The sequence below is a fragment of the Vanessa tameamea genome, chromosome 29 (genome assembly GCF_037043105.1).
Source record: "Vanessa tameamea isolate UH-Manoa-2023 chromosome 29, ilVanTame1 primary haplotype, whole genome shotgun sequence".
Classification (NCBI taxonomy): Eukaryota; Metazoa; Arthropoda; class Insecta; order Lepidoptera; family Nymphalidae; genus Vanessa; species Vanessa tameamea.
The window spans coordinates 5166774-5194753 of record NC_087337.1 but is presented as its reverse complement, the minus strand read 5'-3'; the positions used below and the strand labels follow the sequence as shown (position 1 = coordinate 5194753).

The window sequence follows — 27980 nt, the reverse complement described above, 5'->3', positions numbered from 1 at the left end:
CCGCAGAACTCCAGTGCTCTGGAGAACGCCTTGCCGGTTTGACAGGCGACGCTTTCCCGCCATTTTTTTGACACATTGACATTCGATTTTATTTTATCTGTTGAGTGATTGACATCAAAATAACAATTAATTTTGAAGTAAAATATTATTTTGGTAATATAAAAAAATATGTCTGCAAAAATGCGTTGTAAACTATTAGTGATGTTCTTCTTTTTTGTGTGTGCCAAAATAGAAGCAAAGTCGGATGAAAAAAGTAACATCAGTGCCGAAGTGAAATCTACGAATAAATTGGTATATTTTTTTAATTAATACGATTTTTAAATATATTTTATAATAATTTTATATTTAATAATTTATTTTTATAGTTATTGTTGTTAATATATAGGTATGAAATTAAAATTGTTTATTAGAGTATGCGTAAAATATTATAAATATTAAGAATTCTATTAGGTCTACGCAATAACGTTCTGTTAAAAATATTTCAATAATGTTAAAATCAAATTAAAAAACAAAATAATTAAAATTAGTTATAACTTTAAATATAATGGGATTGACACATTTCCTACGGCTTAAGCCATTTTTTAAAGGTAAATCTGTAGTATTAGTAATGTCTTATTTTAACCGGCATTTTACCATTTTATTGAAGTGAACTAACGAATTGTCCCCATATATCTAATAAAATATCTTTAGTACAACTTAAATATTAGTCCATATGTCCTACTTTACTTATAAATGACAAATTGCCGCGCAATTTCAACCGTGAGTGTGTCTGGGGGGTAAAAATTAGCCAATATGCTATTCCAGACTATAAACTACCTCTCTGCCATAATTCATTCGGATACGTTCAGTCATTCTGGCGTGACTGTATAACAAACATTTATACAAACTTTCGCATTGATAATATTAATAAGATGTTGAGGGGGTGAAAAATGCCGCGTCTTTTTCTTTCGAATGTAAAATCGATGATGTTAGAAAGGGAGCAATCAGTATTTTGGAGGACTCTGCCGTAATATCGCTCGCGTTTTAGTCGTTTGTCGTCAGGCAAACAGTATCCTGTCTTTCCTTGGGGTTCAAGCTCCATATATAATTTTATCAATCATTGACGGCTTAGCGAGCAACTTCATGTAGTTTTCACGTCTTCCTCTACAATCATAAGAACGTTCTAGAAGTATAACTTCAGGAACGTCCCAATTCCGACGAGTACTAAAACTACACTACAGGCACAAGGGACATAACATCTTAGTTCTAGGCTGGTGGCGCATTGGCGAAGTAAGGGGTGGTTAATATTTCTTACAGCGCCAATGTCTAAGGATAGTGGTGACCACTTATTATCAGGTGGCCCATTTGCCGAACCGCGTAATCATTACAAAAAATATATATTTATAATATAGTATATATTATTATGTATATGATAGTACATCTACATAATACATTTGGAATTAAAATAATTCATTTTGTGTTAATAATTAAAACGGCGTAACTAAAAAATTGTTTTATTTGGAGATTAATAAGGGCCTTTTTTGGGACCAGGGCTGACATAAGATCTTTCAGTTATGTCTTTGAACACCGGCCGCGTATAGTGAATCCCAAAATCCCTCTTGGCTCCCACAATAGTTCTGTCTCCGTTCAAATCGATCTAGTTCAAGATTGCTCAAAACAACTACAATTTATTGATCGCGTGCTCTAGTTTTATTTTTTTTTAAATACTTTCTTTAACATCTTAAAATATCTCACAAATTACACCGTTATCCACAAAAATATCATATATATTTTTACGTAACATAATGTATATTGTATTTTTAATTAGCCCATTGGAAGAAGCGAAGAATTGAGAGCCGAGATGGCCCAGTGGTTAGAACGCGTGCATCTTAACCGATGATTTCGGGTTCAAACCCAGGCAGGCACCACTGAATTTTCATGTGCTTAATGTGTTTATAATTCATCTCGTGCTCGGCGGTGAAGGAAAACATCGTGAGGAAACCTGCATGTGTTTAATTTCAACGAAATTCTGCCACATGTGTATCCACCGACCCGCATTGGACCAGCTTAGGGGAATATGCTCCAAACTTCTCCTCAAAGGGAGAGGAGGCCTTAGCCCAGCAGTGGGAAATTTACAGGATGCTAATGTAATGTGATGTAATGTAAAAATTGGAAGGATAGTGCAATAATCTTCATTAAAACTGTAACACCTTCACTGGTGACAGAACTGGTTAAATATTTGCCCAGAGGATTGTAATAGCGACTTCAGGCGGTATTCAATAATAAATAAATAAATATCGGACAACATCACATACATCACTCTGATCCCAATGTAAGTAGCTAAAGCACTCGTGTTATGGAAAATCAGAAGTAACGACGGTACCACAAACTCTGGGTGTTTCCTCCCAAGACAACATAAAAAACTAATGATCTTTTTTTACATCGAATCGGCTGGGAATTGAACTCGGGGCCTCGGAGTGACGTACCCAAGAAAACCGGTGTACACACTACTCGACCACGGAGGTCGTATTATATTTTTCTCCCTGGAAAATTACGCGTTTCTCCAGCGTTAAAGGCAGGTGGGGGGCGGGGCAGCTATGCGGCTCACAGAAATACCCACTATAAAACCGGCGGTACCCACTCCGACTCTTCAGTGGATTGATCACGGAATACCTTGCGCATACTACTGTGATGGGTCATGACTTGTACAGTAACAAGAAAATAATGTTACTTGTATACTTGGTGGTAGGGCTTTGTGCAAGCCCTTCTGGGTAGGTAACGCCCACTAATAAGATATTCTACCGCTAAACAGCAGTACTCACTATTGTTGTGTTCCGGTTTGAAAAGTGAGAGAGCCAGTGTAACTACAGGCACAAGGGACGTAACATCCTAACTCCCAAGGATGGTAGCCCATTGGCGATGTAAATTATTAATATTTCTTACAGCGCCATTGTCTATGGGCGGTGGTGACCACTTATCATCAGATGGCCAATTTGTTCGTCTGCCAAACTATATCATAAAAAAAATAACTGGGGCCTTAATTTGATACTAAAGTCAGAATTAGCCTAAATAAAAGGTTGCCTAGAAGAAAGTATTCAGGCATTAAATCCGCCTTTTAAAACAACTACACTATTTGTGGCAATAAATATTCTTTAAATAAATATAATATGTTTAAACGCGCGTTCTGTTGTCTATCTTTACTCAGAAAATCTCGCAGACATTGTTTATTATTGAGGAAGATATACGGTTATCGTTAACTACACAAAAACAATACAAAACTATACAAAAACATATCAAGTATGTACATATCACAAAAATACAAACGGACGTACAAATACTTCATTTTAAGAATTTATGTGAAACATTAAAACGAAAAGGAATTGAAGTACAAGTTATTAAAAAAAAAAAAATGCTAACACCTTTTTATATTTGCTAAATTAATTAAAATAAAAAAAAAAAACAAATCTTATGCTTTTATACTATATCCTGTTCAAGTTAGCTTGATCTTTTTGACGGACGGGCTAGTGATGAGAAACAGGAAATATAACAGTCGATGGAACGATGGAATGCGGAATTCAAATTAGAATTCAATTTTTTTTAAACTTATTTTTCTAAAAAGTGTTATACCAGCCAAAGAGACCCAACCAAGAGGACCTCCGTTCGTAACAATAACTTAACAATGATCTTTAATAAGGATTTTTGTAATCGATATTTGTCGCGGTTACTGCCTGTTATTCGCGTCCCAACTATTCCGACCGACGTAACATCGTACAAGCGTCTATTATTTTCAGTGTTTCTATTTAAATTTTACTTTTCAAGCAATAATATATAACAGAAAAAGTCTTAAAATTTTCGGATAACGCTCGAATCTTTAGGAACTTTTGTATTATATGTATTTTTTTTACATTACATTAACAGGCTGTAATTCTCCCACTGCTGGGCTAAGGCCACCTCTCCCTTCGAGGAGAAGGTATGGAGTATATTCCACCACGCTGCTCCAATGCGGGTTGGTGGAATACACATGTGCCAGAATTTCGTTGAAATTAGAAACATGCAGGTTTCCTCACGATGTTTTCCTTCACCGCCGAGCACGAGATGAATTATAAACACAAATTAAGCACATGAAAATTCAGTGGTGCTGCCTTGGTTTGAACCCGAAATCATCGGTTAAGATGCACGCGTTCTAACCACTGGGCCATCTCGGCTATTATACGTATATTTTTAAAATATTTTTACAATTTTTAAAATCATTAAATTAAGAAAATAATATGTTCGTCATTGCAAAGTTACGTCGATCAGAAAAATTGACATCTGTCAAAAAGATCAAGCTATCTTGTACAGAGTATAATATTATAAAGGGTTAAAATTCGTTTGTTTGTATGTTGTAATCTCCGCAACTATAATCCAATTCTTAAAATGTCTTTCCTGGTATACATTATTCTTGAAATTGAATTTTCATTGAAACGGCAATATTTGTCTATGGAATGATTTGACGTATGACGTACGTCCTTTTTCTCTCCCCTTCTCGTGTGAGCCGCGGTAACGTGTGTTGTGTGAGTGCGCCGCGCCTTTGAAATTAGCTTGTGTAACGGACTTATCCTTCTCCTGTAATGTCACACATCCCTTTGGTGTGTTCTTCGAGTGTATGAAGACCAAGGGAGCGCTCCCAAGAAGAACGCGTCTTCATAAGTCAGAGCCCAGTTTTGAGGTAACAACTTCCCTTTTTCCTTAACCACAGTCCACTTTTCTCTCGCGCGTACAATATACATATTATGATATATATACATATTTAGATACTGTCTATACCCTCACCCTCATAATCCGGCACGGCTATCCAACACGACCTGAGAGAGTTCAGGCGCGGGACCGGCTCGACCTATCACAGTCCACGTGGTGTCATAGTTCACTAATTTAACTGACTTCGTTGTTTTAATGATCGGTTACTTAGCATCGTCTCCATCATTCGTGTAGTGTGTACAACTGTGTGGATACAGCCCAAACCGCGCTGCTGTATAACTACAGTTTTGTTACTGCAAAACGCACAGTTACCAGTGATTCGCAATTCATGAATTTAATCACTCAGAGATGCCTGCCTGAATATTTTTAGTATAGTTTTTCTTACGAATGCTACTGGATGTCGTTTCGTCGTCCGAAAGTGAAAATAAATATTTTTTTTACACTTATAAAACACTTAAAAAGGATTCAAGTTAGCTAGCGACCACTCTCAAATTTAACGGCGTCTCAAATAATTTGTGTGGGCAATTTGTTATTTGTCATTCGTTAAATGGCGTTTGAGTATACTACTTACTTAATTTGAGTCACTCACAAATTTGATTGATGCTCAAAATTGACGTTTGAGTATGCGAAATTTTAATTGAACGGCGTCTCAAATAGTTGAGTTGGACTTGAATATTTAAGTGACGTGTCAGTGTTCGGCCGTTAGTTTGTTTAGTTGGTGACCTTTTGAACGATATCAAAGTATTTGGAGAGTATTATTAATAATAGTTACTGTACGAATCATGACCGCGTGGAATGGTGGCAAGAATGCTAGCAGCATGTCCCCGTTGAATCGCAACTCCGATCCTCCGGGTTAAAATTGAACCAGCCCGCCGGAAAATTTAAATACAAAGTGAATTTAATTGAAATGATGTGGTGATTTTTCATGAGTACACCACTCCGAGGTCCCGGGTTCGATTCCCGGCCGAGTCGATGTAGATAAAGTTCATTAGTTTTCTATGTTGTCTTGGGTCTGGGTGTTTGCGGTGCCGTCGTTACTTCTGATTTTCCATAACACGAGTGCTTTAGCCACTTACATTGGGATCAGAGTAATGTATGTGATGTTGTCCAATATTTATTATTTATTTATTTATTTATTATAATTTGCTTTATATGCGCGCATACCACGCAGCATAGAAGAGGGGGTGATATTTGTTGCGCCATTTCCTGATGGCGCTTTGGGCACCTTCTCTTCGTAAGCGTATAGTACGACACAACTTAGATGCAGCATCGGCAAAATTCGTAAAACCGATCACATCCGAATGAAGTGCCTCTTCAAAATCATCAATCTTTATTTATATCTTATGCGGAAATGATCTTTACGCAAACGTAATAATTTCTAATGTCATATAACCAAATACAATCGCCAAATTCACGATGGTGGTTTTTATTTTTAGATGTTACATTTAAATTGTGTCGTACTATATCTGTTTCACTGTACGCCGGGAACCCCATGTGGTCATGAGGTACCCCCCGAAAAGACGGAATGAGTACCACTGGTTTTTTAGCGGCTATTCCGGCGCACTTGGCACTGTTTAGTCCCATATTAACACCTTTAATGTAGAAGAAACGCGTAATTTTTTTTCCATCAAAAACAAAAAAAGTCTTCTGTTTCCAAATTGGAAGACGAAGAAGGCAATATCAGAATAAGGCGTGGGTTTCGGTATTAAAAGATATTTTTAATCGTTTAATATTAACATTTACGTTACGATGCACGTCATTTTCTATGACTGTGATGAACACCAAACGCAAAATTTCCAAGTAATATACAACGTGTATTATAAATATAAATTAATTTAACTTTTATAAGATCACACGTGGCTTTCATCTTTGACATGATCACATTCATCAATATCGTGATTATGTATACACTCTTTTAAATAGTAAGCGATTGTGTGTTTTTTTTTTTAATTTGAATAGTTCTGTAAAGCAACGATCTGATTTCATTATGAAATATGTAATTTAAAAAAAGAACAATTGTAACTCATAGAAAAATACGAAATTTGTATTTTGAATTTTGATTACTCGATTTTAAAACGTTTCAAACTTTTAAAAAAACAACATAGATATCTTACTTATTGTTGGTTAAGGTATACCTTAGTTAATATTTATTTTTAAACGTAAAAAAAACCTGTTATTTCATAGTAACGATTCAAAATAATTAGGTATTTATGTATTGATTGATAAACGCAAAGAAACACCTGATTTAGAAAAAAAAAGTATATATTAATCAGCGCGCGTTACATTTCTACAACTGTCAACTGTCAAAAACTGTCAAATAGGGAATAACTAGAGCGTATTATTCTGAAAATTTTCGAATGAAAAAAAAACTAATTTCGTAAAACGAATAAAAACTAATGTTTGCATTTCTAAAGTTTTCAAAAGTCTTATAAATAAAATAAAAAACTACAAAAGTAATTTACATGTTCAAATTCGTTTATAAATAAGTTTTTAAAAATATAAAATTTTATATTAAATACTCTAAAACTTTTACATTTCAAATTTTCAGTAACAACGCGAGCTTTGGAAGTTGCTAATGTTAACACTCGTGCCTCGAATTTCAGTTTGTATGTTTTATCTATGCTCGAACACCACAATAAAAATGTGATTACGCATCACAGCCTAAATCCTAAATGTTTTTTTTTTAAATGGAATGTAAACAAAAATCTCACAACATATTCAACAAAAGAGTATTTAGATAACAAATTATTTATGACTTCATAAAATGTTACGTGAAAAACTCTTGTAACTTTTAAAATGATTGTTTGTGTAAAAACGTTTCGCTGTCTGCCAAGTTATTAAATAAAACCTAAACCATAAACTAGTCGGAATTATTTTTACGTATCTGGCAACACGGTGTGTTTTTTTTTTAATTCCCTCCACTGCATGTAGGTTTTTAAGTTTATATTTATATGTCTGTTTCGTCATACTTGTATTTTAAAATTTTATTGCTTTGAATGACGATAAATATTTTATTTGTGGGAGGGTTTTGTGCGAGTCCATCTGGGTAACTAGTTGTTATGTTCCGGTTTGAAGAGTGCGTGAGCCAGTGTAACTCCAAGCACAAAAGACATCTTTGTTTCCAAGGTTGGAGGTGCATTGGTGATGTAAAATGGTTAATATCTTACAGAGTCAATGACTATGGGCGGTGGTGACAACTTCCCATCAGGTAGTCCATTTGACTGTCCACATACGTATCTTAAAAAAAAATCAAGAAAGGTTCCTATGCCAGCACTTCCCAAAGTTCAAATACTCAGGCAAATAAGGTTACTGATTTTTCTATCAAGAAATTAAGCCGCGCAGTGCGATTCAGTAAGAGTTCACTTCGAATCTCACTCGTGAAATCATTCAATAAATCATTCTTGGGGCAAGGTATCCGCTTCTATAATAAAATTCCGCAGACATTTTTAGCATTGCCGTTTCATAGATTCAAGTCATTTGTAAAAAATACATTGGTAAAGAAGGCATATTATTCGATACAAGATTATGTTGACGATAAAAAAGCGTGGAGTTAATGCTTGTTGACTTCCAGGCCGGAGACATAACATACATATATAATTGTATTTTTAGACGTTGAAAAAGAGTTACTACTGAGTTTCTTGCCGGTTCTTCTCGGTAGAATCTACATTCCGAACCGGTGGTAGCTTTACTTTAAATAGTTTGTTAAATGACGATTCAAAAGTGCTTGTAAAAGCCTACTTGAAGAAAAGTATATTTTGATTTGATTTAGTGACAATCGACTTACAATGATACGCTATTTTGAGACGTGTGTCTTATAATTTCAATAATTTTTATAGTCACTATCGCATATTACATTTCACGCTTGCGTTCTTTCGAGTTTCTTGGTACGAATAGGCCTAATGCCTATTATTCCTTTGCCTCGAATATCATTCGTGTCATCTCTCTCTAATCGTGACAGATGACGAGAGATAGAATTTATAGAGAGGGATAGATATATTTACTTGTAACCCGATGTTAAATTTTATCTATAGACAGGCGAAACTTTAATATAAGATATATTAAAATATATAATATTTAGGTTGTTTTAATTTTAGATTTATTTTTTATTGTAATTACAAATTGTTAATAGTAAGATTTAAACATAATGTTACGCAGGTTGAGTTAGTCCCGTAATAGGTGGTACGCAATTATAAACAAACTTATTTTTTAGTTTTCTTGTGTATCACGTTGGCTTTCTATTAAATATATTCATAAAACTATACTATATTCCAACCATAACAGGAGAAAAGCCAAATAAACAACATTTGACAGCAAATTGACGCGATGTCATTGGTCGAGAGCTCGATTAGTCTATGATATTCACTATGGATCTGGGAAAAAATGACGTTAAGCTGTATTGTGCACTAATAACAGTTCTTGATTAATACAAATATATTTATAATGCAACACTATTGCACTAAGTACTTATATCCACTTTTATTTTACTTCCAAAGTTTCGATAATAGTTTCGTCGATGTTCAAAACGGCAGTTTTTCGCAAATCCATAGTGAATATCATAGACTAATCAAGCGCTCGACCAATGATATGGTCATATTCGATGTCCACTGTTGTTTATTTGGCTTTGTCCTCTTGTCATTAGATTAGACTATACTTAAGTTATTCTTCAGAATTATATAATCAATATATGTTAATTATAGTGGGCTCCCGGTAATCCGGCCCCTGGCTGATCCGGCACCCCCTGTAGTCCGACACGTCAATTATTATTGAATATTTTTTTGACAATTTTCGCTTTACAACCAGGTTACAACCTGGGCGCCACCACTATTGGGCTCGACGCGTTTATTGTTTTGCTTCTGATCGCTTAGTTTGAATTTGACTCCACGTGATAGACATCACTTCATTATACTTCAGAGATTCTTATATAACATATATAATCTTATCATTGGATTTGTAATTTGTTAGATTACAGTGTAGTCTTTTGTAAGTAATTCCGTACTATTAGGGGTATTACTCTTGGGCACTTTATAATCCGACAATTTCGATAGTCCGACACTTCCTTGCGAAACGTTTGTTGAATTACCGGGAGTCCACTGTAATTGATTGATAGGCGTTACTTATGAGTTCAATACCGGTTTACTCGTATTACCATAGAATCCGTATTGCATGCCGATGGTTTATTCAAAAATGATTCTTGAAATATGCTTGTATGTATCAGATATTCTATCAGCGAACAGCAATACATATTATAAGGCTTGTTGACTTCCACGCAAGATATATTATATATATAATTGCATTTAACTAACATGACTTTGTATTTTTAAATGTTGAAAGAGTAACTACTGATTTTCTTGCTGTTTCTTCTCGGCAGAAACTGCATTCCGAACCGGTGGTAGCTTCACTTAATATAGTTTGTTAAATGAGGTATTTTCTTTTCCGAATTGGTGGTTGTGTTTCATTTGACTATCAATAAGTAAGTGTAATGCTTTATATTGAATAAAAGAGTTTGAGTTTGAGTTCGAATTAAAAAAAACCGGTTGGATGACAATCTCGTAGGACCGGAGATAAATCAGACGCGGCATATGTAATTATATACGTACTAGCTGCTCGTCCCGACTCCGCTCATCTATATCACAGATTCTGTCATTGTGATCTTTGCGAGTCGTTAACCGTTTACGCAGCACACGCAACGGAAGCTTTCAAATGGAATAATTTTCCGTTATTGCAACATTTTTCATTGATAATCCGCTTAGAGGATAGAGCCTTCGATAAATAGGCAAAATATCACTGAAATATTTTTCCAAATCGGACCAGTAGTTCCTGAGAAAGGCGCGTTCAATCAAACAAACTCTTCAGCTTTACAATATTAAGAATAGATTAAATACACGCATCATATCAGAGAAACAATGTTAAGAAACGCCGCTGCGGAAAAAGCTGAAGCCGAAAACGATCCAAATATTCGTGTCTTATTTGAAATTACTTTTTTGTCCCATTTGCTGTCGAAACACTTGGAGTAGTCATTACCGTCTTTACCATAGGGCATATTGGGCACGTGCCCAGAGCCCCCATCCTGAGAGGGCCCCGAAGAATCAACAATTTACCAAATTAAACCAAAAAATATCTAGCAAAAGGGCCCCAAATTCATGGGTGCCCAAGGGCCCCAGCATAGCTTGAGACGGCTCTGGGAGTAGTGGCGCGAAAAACTTTATCAAAAGTATAACACTTCGCCTTATTGCCTCCACTGGTGACAGGAGGGTTCGTTTTTAGCCCAGAGGATCGGAATTGCAATTCGACGGGGAAATGCTGCTAGCAGTCTTGCCGTCATTCCAAGCGGTCAAGATTTATACAGTAACTATTTTTAAGTAATATTTGTATATATTTAAGGACTTAATGTTTATAATTCTAATGATTTTTTTAAGTGTAGATTTAATTTTTATGGATATACGAGTACGTTGTTTGAAAGACAAATGATGAGCGAGAATCGGATATGTTATTGGCAAAAAGTCGATGTGAACAATAGGCTACTTGACGATGCGATAAATAAAGTGTCAATTATTGTAATCAGTATGTACTATGAGTTAAAAATGATTATTTATCAACGAAAGTTGAAAATAATAATTTATTTATTCAAAAATCCATAAATAAAAATGCCTTTTTTAAACGTTTGTCACGTGACACAAAACGCTTCTGGTTGGTCGGGTTTATGATGACGTCACATGCTTGTTAACCTCGTTTGTCTACTGTATGTGGATTATATATGCCACAGATTACAATACAGGCAAGTGACGTCACCGACCCCATTGCAGCGCCATATTGTCAAAGTAGCTTTTTCCCGCGCTATTTAAATATGGAATTTTTAATTTGATATTTTTCAGCAAATATTTACTAGAATTAAAAAAAAACTTTATTGGTTTCCTTAACCTTTACTAAATAATATAAAATGGATTTTAAAAACCAGTCAAATAGCCTATTGCAATGCAAGTTGCTGAAAAAAAAAACGGCGACCCAAAGACACGGTCACGCGTTAGTACTACAGAGCGTATATCTTTCGACGTGTGACAAAAATACAATTTCAAGAGTATAAAATATTACCTACATGTGCGCCAAATATATTGCAACATATAATTTTATAATATGAATTTCAAGGTTTACATTAAATATGTTTTTCGGGTCTAGGAATATCTGTTAAAATAGATTTATTACGAACGAAATAGTACTCATATTGTCTGTGATTTTTTTTTTTAATTTAATTGTTACGAAGGCTGTCGTTTGAGCGACCTAACCCATTCAACGTGAAACGGAAGGTTCAGGGCAGCGAAATAATTGTTGTATTGTTATAAACAATATTTATTAAGCCGGCAGAGTAACCACTCTGCTCAAGTTCAACAATAATTATAATTTATACAAAATGAAAATAATAATTAATGTTGGTAGTCGGTTGATGTAAAAATCATATCACGAAATTAAATAACATAGAAACAAAATTTATAATCGACTCAACTTAAATAAATCTAAGGTTCTAAATATAAATACTAAATTATATACGCGTTGGTCGTTGCGATGTTTTTGACATACGTTATTATAAGAGTAATCATATTAAAGATCCGACTATTCCTCGCAAAAATTAACCTCGGCTTTATCGTAAGTGATAACTTACTTACATACATATATTTAACTAAACCGACTGTATTTTTAGATGTTGACAAAAAGTATACATACTATTAATACAAGAAATAAGAATAAACTTGTAACCCCTACTTTCCGTTCGCATACGGTACGGAGAACGTTTTCGGGCAACGGTATACGCATATATAATAAGATACCGGGAAATGTAACCAATTTACCATTTAAGAAATTTAAAAAGTTTATTAAGACTAAATTAATAAATAAGTCTTATTATTCATTAAAAGAGTACTTTTTAGAAAAACCGCCTGGATTTAGGCTCGGGTTCCATTACAGGACAGTAATTATTGTAAAAAAACAGCATTGTAAATCTGTTTCTTGCCGTTTCTTCTCGCTGGAGGCTGCTTTCCGAAACGGTGGTAGTATTTAAATATCGACGATTCAAAAACGCTTCATTGTAAAGTTTACTTGAATAAAATTGATTTGATTTGATTTGAATTTGCCAAAAGAGTCTGCTAGTTTCGAGCAGGGTCATAAATCACACTGCTCGTTAAAGTTGTTTGACTGATCAAGGATGACAAGTCTGCGCATCTAATTACGTCACAGGAAACTGGTTCATTTACTGTAAATAATACCGTATATAAAGGGAAATGGACACACGAGACTCACAAATCAATCATTTAACACATAAATAGACATACCTTCTTGGCTAAAAGCACTCGTTTTGATGAATTACTCGCTAGTTACCGCCGCTAGCGTCGCATACGTGTGAATTATCATGAAAAGTCTTAGAGTAAAGAAAGGAATAGAATGATACGTTTATAATAGGAGAGAGTGAGAGAAAAAATGTTCGATTTAATAAAATGTTGAAATTATGAATGAATCGTTGTAGATAGAAAATATTTCGTGACGATCTTAATAAATTGAATTAGAAATAAACAAGACGCGTTTCTTAAATAACTAGCTGAACCTACGGCTTTACCTGCGTGAAATTTATATAACACAACTTCGAATTCCTGTTTTACCCCCTTAGGGGTGGAGTTTCGTAAATTCTTGAAGATGTCTACACACTATAAGGAACCTACCTGCCAAATTAGACGTTTGTAGGTGTATTGTAGGTAGATAATATTAACGTATCGTACAGCACGAATATCCGCCATGACAGTTGAACTCAAGAATTAGCCAATTGTATACGAGATGTTATGGTGCGTATGTACACATCCATAGACATTATTTTATATTTATATTTCTTGCTCTTATTATATTATGGATGACAAACAGACGACTGGAAAGCAAATCGAACGAGATGAACAGGACCAATGGCTTTGCGTGCATTTCAAGATACGTTCATGAGAATATTGAGGTGAATATTATCAGGGCCGGATCTACCATATGGCTTTTTGGGCTTCAGCCCAGGGCCCCGTGGATTCAAGGGGCCCCCAGCTAAGTCAAGTGAAAGTCAAAAATAGGCGATAATGCGAAAGAATCCATAACTTTATTAAACTAAACAGATCGTATGGTTTGCAGCCCTGCGGATCCTTCAATTAATTAAACCCATTCAATTAATTTAATTCAAGTCTACGTTCAGTTATGTCTTAGGTGGGCCCCTAAGTAGTGTTAGCCCAGGGCCCCCATTGTTAATTTGCTAATATGATAATCTTAACGTAAAGATGATTAGCTTCGTAGTTCCGATTCACTTTGAATCCAAGTCCTCGGATTCTATCTGTCCGTAATCTGCGATGTATGAAAAATAATAAGTGTAATTTCAGTAGTTCAAGATGACAAAATAAAATTACGTTTTATAATAATTCTCCAACAAATATATTTTTCAATAACTTGCAATTTTACCTGTGTTGTTATGTCTTGAAGGCTGAGTAAGCCAGTGTAACTACAGACACAACTCACTAGACCGACGAAGCCGTTTCGATAAATACATTAACCAGTGCATGATATGTAAAATCGTTAAACGCCATTGGATTTTGAGCCCCCCTGAACATGTATCGGTTTCATGGTTCTTTTTTCAAATATAATATACTTCAATAAAATCTCCTAACCTTATTAGTGTTTCGTTTTCAAGACTTAGTGAGCCCGTGTAACTACAGATACAAGGGATACAACATAAAACATTGGTGGCCCATATTTATCACATAGCCAATGTTTATGGGCTGTGACATTTAACATCAGGTGACCCACATGCACGTTCGCCTGTATATATAAAAAAAAAAAACTCCGAAACTACAATTGCCATAGAAAAATATATATTCCACAATATAATTCGTCGTTGATAATTAATTAAATTGTCCGAAACTCGAAATTAATAAAGATACATAGATATCTTCAAGTGTTGTCATAATTTATTTGTAACGGTAAATTTAAAAGCAACGTTATATATAATCTGTATTTATATTTCCCGCCCACTCGTTTCGCGCGTCAAAATGGCGTCAATTATTACGATTAGTCATGTTTCAAATGTGAAATACGTATTCATTTTAACACCTGCGTTAAAATTTTAAGACATAATAAACTTTTTATACAATGAAAGGAGGCGGGAAATAGGTTAAGAGATTTTATTGAAGTCTGTCTTGTTTTAATAAAGTATCATGAAACCGAAATATTTGCTGGGGACCTCTAAATCCAGCAGCGTTTAATTTTGATATTTGTATGGAAGTTACATAATATTATTTATTGGTTAATGTATTTATCCAGACGATTTAGTCGGTCTATTGACTATCCTCTAAAACCAATAGCTTAAGTCCTGAGTCTGTTAATTAAAAAAAAAAATGTTTTCAGTCAATAAGTTCTTAGCGTCCAAATCAAAATTTACTGTTTCGAGTGTTATTAGGGATAATATGATCTAGTTTCGACGTGACGTGAACGGGATTTCACAAGATTAATTTTAATATTAATCCACCACCGGTTCGGAATATTGATTTTATCGAGAAAAACCGGCAAGAAACTCAGTGGTTAATCTTTTTCAATCAAAAACAACAGTTACGAGTAATAACTAAATACAATTAAATAACTAAATACGATAATTAAATTAAATTATATTTATGCATCCCGTATGACCTTCAACGAATATGAACACCGAGCTCTTTCATTATTCATATAATCCTGTACACGTACAAAACGCCTTATTAATATATATTTTTTAATTAAGTTTTAGGCAAATGTAAAATATTCTGAGAAATTGTGTTTATAGAAACTAATACTCTGCCCCAGGAAATTCTGATATATCAAATTGCCTCGTTAATCGAGTAAATACTTCTGCTCCGGAAATCTTTGCAAACGGGTTAGTCGTCCTGTGGGATTGTGTTTAATTAAAGATAGTGAAATTGATTTCACGCTCAAATAGGTTCTGCGCAGTTGGATAGGCTCTTTTAAGTATAGCCGCCATGGCTAACGTCAGTCGGGACATCATTGTTCATCAAGTAATAAGCAATTGACGATTGGAAAATGACGGTTTATTTATGATTTTATAAAATTGGTAGGTGTCACAGATGGATCACGTGATGGTGAGTGGTCATCGTCGCACATAGATTAACTTAACGCTGATATAAATATAAAAGGTTCCTTAACAATGCACCACCAACCTTTGGAACTAAGATGTTATATATTGTGTCTGTAGACTCTTAAACCGGAATACGACTTTAATAAGTGATTGCTTGTTTGACGCTAGAATATGTGATCAACGGGAGTTATCTACCCAAACGTGCTTGCGCAAAACACAGCCGAGTTAACGTCGACAATCTCTTATTTTTAAGCGATCAAACTATGATATTGTTCTTCGAAAAGCTTCCATACAAAATGTCACACGAATTATTTTTGAAAATGTCACAAATTGTCGTAGAATTGTACGAACTACAGCCAATTCCAACCACGAGAGGAATCAAATCAGCAACATTTGACATAGAATAATTGGCCGAGAGCTGGCATAATCTTTGACATTCGTTATAGTGACATTATTACTTGGTGGTAGGGCTTTGTGCAAGCTCGTCTGGGTAGGTACCACCCACTCATCAGATATTCTACCGCCAAACAGCAGTACTTAGTATTGTTGTGTTCCGGTTTGAAGGGTGAGTGAACCAGTGCAACTACAGGCACAAGGGACGTAACATCTTCCAATGTTGGTGGCGCATTGGTGATGTAAGGAATGGTTAATATTTCTTACAACGCCATTGTCTATGGCGACCGCTTACCATCAGGTGACCTTGCTCGTCCGCCTACCGATATCATAAAAAAAAAGAGAAATGGATAAGCGACAAAAGGCGGCGCTCAAAACTCTGTCGCTAACTTTATTGAAACTTTGAAAGTAAAATCAAAGTACATATAACAATTTAAGTGGAACATTAGTTTATTAATCAAGAAGTCTATATAGTCCAATATAGTAGAGCCATTAGAAAATCGCAAAGTAGATCCAAATTTAAGGTTTGTTTATCTTTATTCCTACTTCGATTGGAACAGGTTATACGTTGTCGAATATTGTTGTAAAATAGCTGAAACTAAGTGCAAAATCATTTCTTCAATTGTAATAAAATCTTCGACAATTGTATATTTTATTTATTTTATTTTCATTAGGACAACCAACAGTAGATACAATATCACGTCCAAAATATAAAATAAAAAATTACATTTCTAAATTATCAAGGCAAAAGTTACAGGGACTTACAGGTAAACTGTAACTGTAACTCCAGAAAACTGGACTTTGAAACACATTGTTCCAGTTACTGGAGGAGTGATTTACAAGGAACATAACATTTTAGAACCCATGTTTGGCGGCGGCTAAATATTAACGTGTATTTCTGTATGTGTGTATTGCCAGTGAGAATAAGTATTAAACAACAGGTATTTGCTCTCCCAGTCTCCCTAAAACAAAATAAAACTTACATGGTTTGCCCGCCAAACTTCGCGTTTAACTAACCTAACCCAACCAAAATATCATAAACTATAGAAATTTTTGACGTTTTATTTTGAATTAAATCACGGTTCGCAACTGTGTTCGATTCTGTTTATTTTATTATATTTTTTATGCACAATGATTTTACGGCATGAAATTAAGCTCATAAATTCTTTCAACTAACAAATCGTAATTCGTTTTCTCTTTCGATAAAAAAATACAGACGGAAATGTTTCATCATATTTTTGTAATATGACTAAGGCGAGTTTGCGTATAGCCTTGACCCTTTAAAATAAACTGATTATTGAAACTATTTTACGGTAAATAGCTTATTTTTTGTAAATCTCAGTCGACGATTTAAACTAATTATTTAAATAGCCTCATAAAAGCACTCTTGAATTGTCATGTTACAGTGTGCAATAAATGTAAAGTTACCGATTCACAGAGTAGATTATAACCGAGAAGAACCGGCAAGAAACTCATTAGTTACTCTTTACCAACATTTTACAGAGTATGTCAGTTAAGAAAAAAAATTTTTTTTTTATATATTCTGCCCAGAAATCAATAAACACTAAGTCCAAGTAAATATTTATCAATGTTTTTTTCGATATGAGCATTAAATTTTTTAACAGGCTAAGTTAAAAATAACTTTTGAGTATTACCATAGAAACGAACACCGTGCCCAAAGAATACGCAATTGCAGTTTAAATCCAAGCTCCATCAACAAAATGCCACGCAATTTCCTAACCAAGTTCAGAGGCTATATTGTAAATATTTTGTTCTAGGGTACAGTTGTTGAATCTATCGTACTCATTCCACAGACCGAACACACCTGGCGGTTAGCCAATATAATAATTTCACAAGTGCCACGAAAACTTGAAAGCTATTCAGATTATTTCTGAATTGATAAAATATACGGCCGTGATGTTCTCGCATTATATTTAATGCTGGCAGTCCATACCGTCATAGTTGTGTTTATTTTGGACACGAATTCAATTAATATTGATGTGTTCAAATGTAACAATTGTTTAGTTAAGTTTTTTTTGAGGTTATGATTGTTTTGCATTCGGCGTGTTATAAAAAAATGACATTTATCATAATCATAATATTTTATTATTAATAAATACATTATTAAGATTATACTATATAAGTATACGTATATTTTTCCAATTAAAATTGACGCGATATCATTGGTCGAGAGCTCGATTAATCTATGATATTCACTATGGATTTGCGAAAAAATGGCGTTTTGAATTTTGGAAGTTAAATTAAAGTGGATATAAGTAGTTAAGTGTAATAGTGTTGTATTATAAATAAAGATATATTAATCACAAACTCTCAGTAGTGCACAACATAGCAAATCTCATGAAATACGTAAATCTAAGGTTTGTTTATGTATGTGTTTTTACTCCTACTTCGATTGGAATAGGCTCAACCTTTATTATGACAATTTATGATTCTTTGTTTTCGGTATGATTATAAATTTGAAATGTTTGGAAATTTTAAATTAATCAAAATATGTTTATATGCACATAACAATATTATTATATAACGTTACAAATACATAGAACCGAGCAGTTTCAACTGACAAGCTCAAATGTTTATTCATGTAATCAATTCGTTTAGTAATACGTACAGGAAAACATTGTAAGCTATGTTTCAGATGAACTTGGAGCTTGGTGGAATAATATCTGAATTTACCCTCACGAAGAGCCTTTAATATAATTTAATATATTTATTTTTGATTAAGATTTTAATATTTAATTTAAGACTTATTTTAAGAGATATTTTAATTTATAGTTATGTTGTCACTTTGAATTTTCGATTACATTGTTTTTGTGAACATGCCGTTGTTACATGGTGTTCTATTGGTAGGGCTTTATGCAAGTCCGCCTGGGTAGATACCACCCACTCATCAGATCTTCTAGCACGAAACAGCAATATTTAGTATTGTCGTGTTCCGGTTTGAAGGATGAGTAAGTCAGTGTCACTTGAGTCACGAGTTAGATAACATCTTAGTTCCCAAGTTTGGTGGTGTATTGGTGTGACATAAGAAATGGTGAATATTTTTACGGCAATATCTACGGGTAGTGGTGGTGGGTGGTATCGATGGTAATATTTTCACGTCCGCCTGTATATTACATTAATATAATGTCTACTGTTTACCGACGTGTAGAAACCTACACGTCTAAATCACGGCTTAAGCTTTCTCTCTTTAAACCGACTTAAAAAAGAAGGCACCTTCAGGGTGGTCCCAAATTTGATCCTTCCTTGGGCAATACGTGGCGGTGTTTTAATTGTCCGTTTATTGCGGAAGGATTATTCCTAATAATGGACTTATATTGGGCATGTGCAAAGATAAATAAGGAATGTGTACATTGCACAAACTAATTCTACCCTCATTATTTCATGGGACGGGCGACCCGATAGGAGTCACGACCGGAAACAGTAGTGTAAATCATGCTATTTTCCAGACTCTGCGCTGTTACTTTACTGTGAACTTCTCGATAGAAAACACAATAACATTTGTATGAATTTTCGGACTAGACCAACGTCAAATATCTTCAGGCTCAATTTAATCATGATAAGCGCAGTTCTGGTGATTTCCAATGTACCTAAAGATTTTCAGAACACTTGAAGATTTATAGGAGATCAGGCCGAAAGTCCTAGCCTTAAACATTATCCGCATAGCGCCACCAATACAAAAGCACAGCAGTTCTTTGCACACTCTGCAATCTGGACTTAAACAGAATTGGATGTCAAATAATAAAGTTCCGCGGATATTTTTAACTTTGCCGTTTCATAAATTGAAAGTACCTATTTGTTAAAGCCTTAATAAATAAGGCATATTATTCAACACAAGATTATATAGTGATAAATTTTTTTTGAGTTAATACTTGTTGACTTCCAGGCAGGATATATAACATACATATATAATTGTATTTAATTGACTTTTTATTTTAAATGTTGGAAAAGTACCTACTGAGTTTATTTTCGGTTCTTCTCGGTAGAGTCACATGCTGACGCTTCAGGCCCATCGGTGTGGTAGCTCTATGTTGAATACAGTTCTGTAAAATGATGATTCAATACTCAAATAAAATAAATATTGACCTTTATAGGTAATAACATAATCCCATAGACAATTGAATATTTATATATAGATCAACTAGCATCTCGTTCAAAAATTGTATTTTCAGATTCACAGCGATGGTGCGGCGTTACTATTTGCTGACGAATTGAAGCAAGTCATCGAGAAATACATGTTCGGAATATGTCCTCAGCCATACAAGGTAGAACTGTACTTTTATATAAATATATTCTTATATATATAAAAAGAAAGAAACCTCAGATTTAAGTATTTCACGCAATTTGCCAATAACTCAGCTATATTGTGCACTAAGAGTTTATGATTAATATATCTTTATTTATAATACAACACTGTTACACTTAACAACTTATTTCCGCTTTAATTTTACTTCCAAAATTCCGACAACAATTTCGTCGACGTTCAAAACGCCATTTTATCCACAGTGAATATCATAGATTAATATAAAGATCTCGACCAATGACATCGCGTCAATTTGCTGTCAAATGTTGTTTATTTTGCTTTTTTCCTATGGTTGGATAGAGTATCGTCAACTAGTTGTCGCCCGCGCCTTCGCTCGTATTTTAAATATACTATTGTTTTATATAATACCAATTGTAACTTATCATCCGTGGGTTTAGGGGTTGGGTGTAAGGAGATAGACATAAAGAGTTGCAAAGCCTTCTTTGAAGTTCGAGCTTGCTTCATACGTAACTATATCAAGTTCGGTTCGGTGTTTTAGCCGTGAAAGAGCAACAGACCGAGTTACTTTCGCGGTTATAATATTAGTATGAAAAAAATGCATCGGACGTAGGTTACCTTTTTATGTCGAACACCAATCAATCCCTAAAACGTGAGTTAAGCCACGAGCGCCAACTATTATTTTATAAATAGAATATACAGTACAAAATGTAAAATTAGACGCTTCGTGATTTTTTCAAAGAGACGACTTTAGTTTTATTTTTTGTCAATGGCAACACTCGAAACAATAATGAAGAATTACATACAATATTTTTAACTATAAGCTGTATATCCCCCCTACAAAAGTAAGCCAAGGAAAATGATAAATAATTTCGCTTGATTCGCGTTCTCAAGATTGGTTCGCAGATAAACACAATTTTGTTCAGTCATTTTTACTTATATGCAATAACTTGTATTAAATATTGACTATATTTACTTGGTGGTAGGGCTTCGTGCAAGCCTGTCTGGGTAGGTACCACCCACTCATCAGATATTCTACTTCCAAACAGCAGTACTTAGTGTTCCGGTTCGAAGGAGGAGTTAGCCAGTGTAACTAAAGTCACAAGGGAGATAACATCTTAGTTCCCAAGGTTGCCAAGTTGATGGCGCATTGGCGGTGTGAGGAATGGTTATATTTCTTACATCACCAATCTCTATGGGTGGCGGTTACCACTTACCATCAGATGACCAGTCCGACAGCCTGCGAATATCATAAAAAAAAATCTTTATATTTATATATTTTGTGGTATTTATAAATTGCTTGTGTTGTAACAGTCGCGTTGGTCGCAGATGGTGGGCAGCAAGAAGAACAGCACCACCCCAACATGTGACCTTGATGCTGATCAGCAAGACCTTGCTGGCAGGTAACATCACCTTTTTATCAAAAAACTGACAGCTACAATTTGGGGAGAGGATATTTGTATTTTTAGTCAATGATAATAAATGAAATCACTGTTTTATTGATTAGTGGGTGAGTGAGCCAGTGTAACGATCGAATCAATACAAAACTAGTTTATTATCTATTGAACTTTGCCAAGTTATAAACCTAACAGTACTATTAAATATTACTTGTTATTATTATTATTAATAACACCTCGCCTTAGTGCCTCCGCTGGTGACAGAGGAGCTGGTTAATTTTTTACCCAGAGGATCGGGAGGAGGAGGATCAAACGTTTAAAAAAATGCATTTTTATTTATGGATTTTTGAATAAATTAATTATTATTTTCAACTTTCGTTGATAAACAACCATTTTTAACTCATAGTACATACTGATTACAATAATTGACATTTTATTTTTCGCATTGTCAAATAGCCTATTGTATAAATATTAAATAGCAGATAAAATGAGCTGAGCTGAGAAGGAGGGGGGGAACCTATTTTCAATTGCCTTACTTTTATGCTCAGAAACATTGGTCATAAGTAATAACGTAATTTTAACGTCAGAGAAGAGACTTACAAGACTGTATTAATTTTTTATTAATTTTAAATTGTATTAATTATTCAGGCTAGCAACACTGGCGCTGCGCGTGCACTCGGTGTCCCGCACGGACTGCACGCGCTTCGGCGCCGCGCTCGCGAACACGTTCGGGGAACTCGCACGCACCGCCTCCAACAGACAAGTACTGGCCGCCGGTAAGATGTCTCCCTTCCAGCATACATTTTAAATCTTTAAAAAGGTATATTTACAATAATTAGGTCAATTTAATGCAATTTCCAACCTTACATTCATTATTTGTAAAATATAATATTATATTCAATTTCCTTAGTATTTTTTTTTTATTATTTTGGTCTCAATTGCAAGGTAGTTCATTTCTTTTATAATGTTCCGCAGATATTTTTAACTTTGCTGATTCCTAAATTGAAATCATTTGTTACAAAAACATTATTAAATAAGGTATATTATTCAACACAGATAAAAAATGTGGAGCTCATACTTGTTGAATTACAGGCAGGATATCTATATCTATCTATACAAATAATAAAATTGGAGTGTCTGTTTGGTACACACGGTATATATACCAAAATAACATTATTTTTCAATTTTTGTCTGTTTGTTCCGATTAACCTCTGAAACGGCTGGACCGATTTTGACGGGACTTTCAGATAGCTGTTGTAATAAGGACTAACTTAGGCTACAAAAATATCCTTTTTTGTTAAATTCTAACTCGCACAAAGTCGCGGGCACAGCAAGTATATTATACATAATTGTATTTAACTAACCAATAAGTTATTTCAAATGTCGAAGAATTGTAAATACTGAGTTTCTTACCGTTTCTTCTCGGTAGAATCTACATTCCGCACCGGTAGTTTTAATTTTAATATACTCGTAGTTCTGTAAAGTCTCAAAGAGTACTTGAACAAATTATATTTTGATTTTGATCTCAATTTTAATACATTATCATCAATATAATATTATTATTTAACGTCTGTACATATGTATATATTTTAATACAATTTAAAACATTATTATTTTTGTTCTATAAATAGCAGTCGCGAATGAGAAAAAACGAAAATTATCGAAGAGTCAAAAGGCGAAAATTGCCGCGAAACAGCGAACAGCGCTCGCTGTCAAGAAGAAGGCAGCCGCCGTCGCCGCCGCAGCCGCTGCCAAGATGGCCACCTCCTAATAACTTTAGTGACTAATAAAACAACAAATGTCGTTTTTCTTCCTAATTTTAAGAATATGCCATGAATGTTTTACCACATAGCTATTTATTTTATGATTTATTTAAATTAAAATATATATATATATATATATATTGAACGAGCAGTGAAGAACAGATAACGAACAGTTGAATTAGCGAAATATATATAAAAATCTCCCCCGTCCAACTTAATTGACAGAATATTTTCACTTCTTATTAAACTGAGTATTTACTTTCGAAAAGTCACCACAAAGACGTTTACATCAATAATTTTTAGTTTTTGTTATAACTTATTTAAAATTTAAAAAAGCAATTCAGTCAACTGTACAATCTATCTAGGTTATGTGGTACATTTTATTTTATTTAATGGGTTTATAATATTATTTATTATAAATCCATTAAAATGAGTGAATGATTTATCTTAAATGAATATTATAAACTGATGTCATGTAACAGCCCGAAAATGTTTCACAACTGGCGTCCTTTCCTATTAAAGAAGCTATTCCAATACGGATTGCTGGATAAACTTTTATCAGAATATTTCTTGCAATATGCAATTCTTCATGATAATTTCCTAAATCGAAAAACAAGAAATAAATTATGGTAAGCAAGCATCACTTAGTTTTCACATAAAATTAAAAAAAAATGTAGTGATGCTTTCGTTAACTTGCAATTTTTTAAATATGGCAACGCCCTTAATCCACTCTGCCATCTCAGCTCGTTTATTAAACTATTTTTTTTTATCATGGGCTAAGACAGAAAAATATATTATGATTTATTGATATTATATAGAATAAAAAATATGCTTGTGTAAATTGAAAACAAAAACAATTATTTTAATTTAAAAAAAAAAGTTAAATGTTAGTCTATAAATGCTAGATGTTACTTATAAAAAAATACAATTTTATCTATTATAAGTTTTATGTGTAACTTATTTATAAGTTTATATAAATTAAATATTAATAATTTATGATTTGTATTCATTTACCTAATTTTGAAGCATATGATTGAAAAACTAATATGTGGCACTTTTATATCAAGTCGCCATAGCATACCTTATGATGCTGATGTCGTCCTAACCGCCTACGGCCACGGCGTCCAATCTCAAGGGAGATCAGCAAACTATAGCATATTCCTATAATTATTTGTGTAATTGATTTGTTAGATTAAAAAACCTTTTGAATTTGTGAACAATAATTTGAATATACGCCCGCTTGTCATGAACAATCCTGATATTGCCAATAATTGTCTTGTCACCAACGCGCCAACCATGTGAACTATGATGTTATGTCCCTTGTGCCTGTAATAACACGGGCTCACTCACCTTTCAAACCGGAACACAACAATACTTATTGCGGTTTGGCGGTTGAGTGTCTGATGAGTGATATCTATCTAAGCCAAACCAAGAAAGTTCAGAATAATTATAATATTTTGATATAAAAATTAAAAAGCAAAAAAAAATGAAATAATATCGTCTGTAGTGCATAAAAAAACACTACCGAAATCATAGTAACTCTCATTCTGTGACAAACGAATTACAGACAGTTCACCTGACATTAGATTTGAGCGTTGCCATTCAATCAGTGTAAAGCACGCAACGGCTAATTCGAAAATCATTATCAAACTTCGACTAAAATAACAATTCAGTAGTCAAGTAAGTAAAATTATGAATACCTAGCTAATTATGTCGTAACAGCACAACAGTAAATAAAATATATTTATTTAAAGTCGAAACCATCCTACTATCTGTCAAATCTAAAGGAACGCCATATTGTTCCACTACGTTGAATGAAAAACGTAAGCGCCATGAAATCACCGGCGCTTACGACGTTTTGGTCGCGAGAAAACTATTCTCTTAAGCGCTCTAGCGCTGTATATTTTAAAACTGTGATCAGATAACACAATGAAGATCGCTGCAGCAAACTTTAGTTCTAACTCTTCCAACAAACCAACATGGAACAAATTGTTTACGGACGTTCTCATCTATCATAGAATATATATAATTGACGAAATCAACTTCAAAGGAAAAAAATAAATAAAACCAGATAATATTCCAAAAAAAAAAAATTTATTTACAAAAGTCATTACAAATTCATTTTTAATTAATAATCGTCCTCTCAATACGAGTATTACAAAATAAGTCTCATTATTATTTATTTCATTTCAAAATACAATACAAAATAAATTAAATGATATTTTAAGATCAAAACACAAAAAAGATGTCCACTGCGAGATAGATAAGATATGTACTCAAAGTTTCCAAACATAATACCCATGATTATATAACAATCAAATACGCGACATATTACCGGTAAACTATTCCGTAAGAAATTCAAAACTCACCGAAGAAATCTGTCGTATCGCTTTAAGTTACAACACGACATACGACGTGAGTTCTTATAAAATAGTATAGCTGCTCAAAATAATACTACTCATACATATCTTAGGTATTTCCCGCGCTTTTTTACGTCAATAAAATTATTTATCTGTATGAATTTATTACGTAATTATTTCAAATTCCCGCGCTTTTTCACTTTAATAATTTGCATATAACATCGTGCATTTTTTTTTTGTTAAACGATTCAATCCAAAGCGTATTTTTTAAAACAACGAATCAACACAAAGTTTTTTATTTTAAATTATTAATTGTATTTTTTATTAAAAATATAATGTATTAGACTTGTTTATTATCATACAATCTAGCCTCAATATAAAATTAAAAAGTTTTTCATAATGGCGATATTAAATGTGTATCATAGACAAATATACTGTTTGCAATCATAGATTAGTAAAAAAAATATTAAATACATTTCATTCATTTCTTAAAGCAAGGAAGATTATTGATTCTCTAACCTAACTACAGCTGTATGGCTGTTTACACGCGACAAAAGATAAATTGAGTTTAGTTCGTTTCACAAAGTTGAACGACGCCGCTTATTTATAATGCCTTATGTAAACAGCCAAACTTTGTCTGAAACCGATAATCGATTTGGTTTTAAATACTATTCATCAAACATTACACCGACAAACTGTTTGAATGGTGAATGAGTGTACAGGCACATGAGAAATATGATAAGATTTTTAAATCCAGCCGTTGAGAGAAACTGTTCCTGTCACGTTCGTGATCGAATGATATCTGCAACTTTAAAATAGTGCGAATTTACGATAAAAATATTTATATACATATCATTATTTTAACTTTATTTAAAAACTGTAGGCGGACAGGATAGACCACCTGGTGGTGAGTGGTCACCAATGACCTACATTGGCACTGAGATGTAACAAAATATTAACCAACATATACGTACTTCACCAACCCTGAGGACTAAGACGTCCCTTATGTAGTTAAACACTTTCTATCATAATTCAAACCGTAACACAATATCGATTATTGCTGTTTGGTAGAATAAGGATTGAGTGGTACCTACCGAGGTCGTTTCATAGCTTTACCATCAAGGAATAATATGCGCCATTTTTATTTTTTATAATCTGTTACACACCATAGGAACGCATTATCTCAGCGGCCGGACTTCACTACATATAAAGCTCTTACATACTTTTTGTATTCAATTGAAAAAATATTGTGACAGTATGGAAAGTACCTTATAAAAAATAAAAAAAAAAACTTACGTTGAAATACAATTACCCGCTTGATAGTTTATCGATTTCTTTATGGAAAATAATATACTTATTTATATAATACTGAATTGTTTTGGTTATAGTACTGTTACTGATAATATATTAACAGTTTAGTTCGACAATTAAAGCAATCATTAAAAAACACGACATCGATTTCCCGCGCTTTTTCGCGTCAAAAACTGTCCTGTCAAAGTTGTCAAATTGAATTTAATCGCTATTTTTTTTTTTTATTTTAGGAAATATTATTTTAATTTGAAATGCAAGTATTTTTTTGGGAGAATTATTCGAAATTCAAAAATGACATATCAAACTAAACTGTATAAATACTATATCGTTAAGTTCATTAAATGCATCAATATTCATATAAAAAAATACTGGTTTTTTTGTTTGTACATTTGTTCGTGGAACATAGACGTATAGCGTAGTCTGCGTTATATGATATCACCCTTGAAAATCCTATTATGATAGGACCTTTTCAAAATGAGACGAATTCGTACACAAAACTATATGCAATACAATACTGTATCTCTAATATAATTGAAGTATTTAATTGGGTGGGGGAGGCGGATTTCAAGGTGAAATTTGTTGTTTACATATTCTGAGTTTTTAACTTTACCAATAACTAAATTAAAAGCA

At 33.6% G+C, this 27980-nt stretch overlaps 2 protein-coding genes across 4 annotated transcripts in view; one reads left to right on the top strand and one right to left on the bottom strand.

Moving 5' to 3' along the window:
• The window catches only part of LOC113402091 (glycerol-3-phosphate acyltransferase 4), a 199939-nt gene that overhangs the window by 51865 nt on the left and 120094 nt on the right, over window positions 1-27980 (bottom strand). The window lies entirely within an intron of this gene.
• Window positions 5-23792, top strand: LOC113393653 (uncharacterized). Of its 2 annotated transcripts, none has more exons than XM_026630652.2 (5): window positions 5-291; window positions 20431-20523; window positions 21849-21922; window positions 22565-22692; window positions 23548-23792. In XM_026630652.2, exons 1-5 carry the CDS (start codon window positions 169-171, stop codon window positions 23685-23687), a joined length of 558 nt encoding a protein of 185 aa, XP_026486437.2. In that variant the 5' UTR covers window positions 5-168; the 3' UTR covers window positions 23688-23792. The 2 variants fall into 2 exon arrangements, with proteins under 2 accessions (XP_026486437.2, XP_026486436.2); XM_026630651.2 differs by having other exon boundaries at window positions 21834-21922; window positions 23548-23791.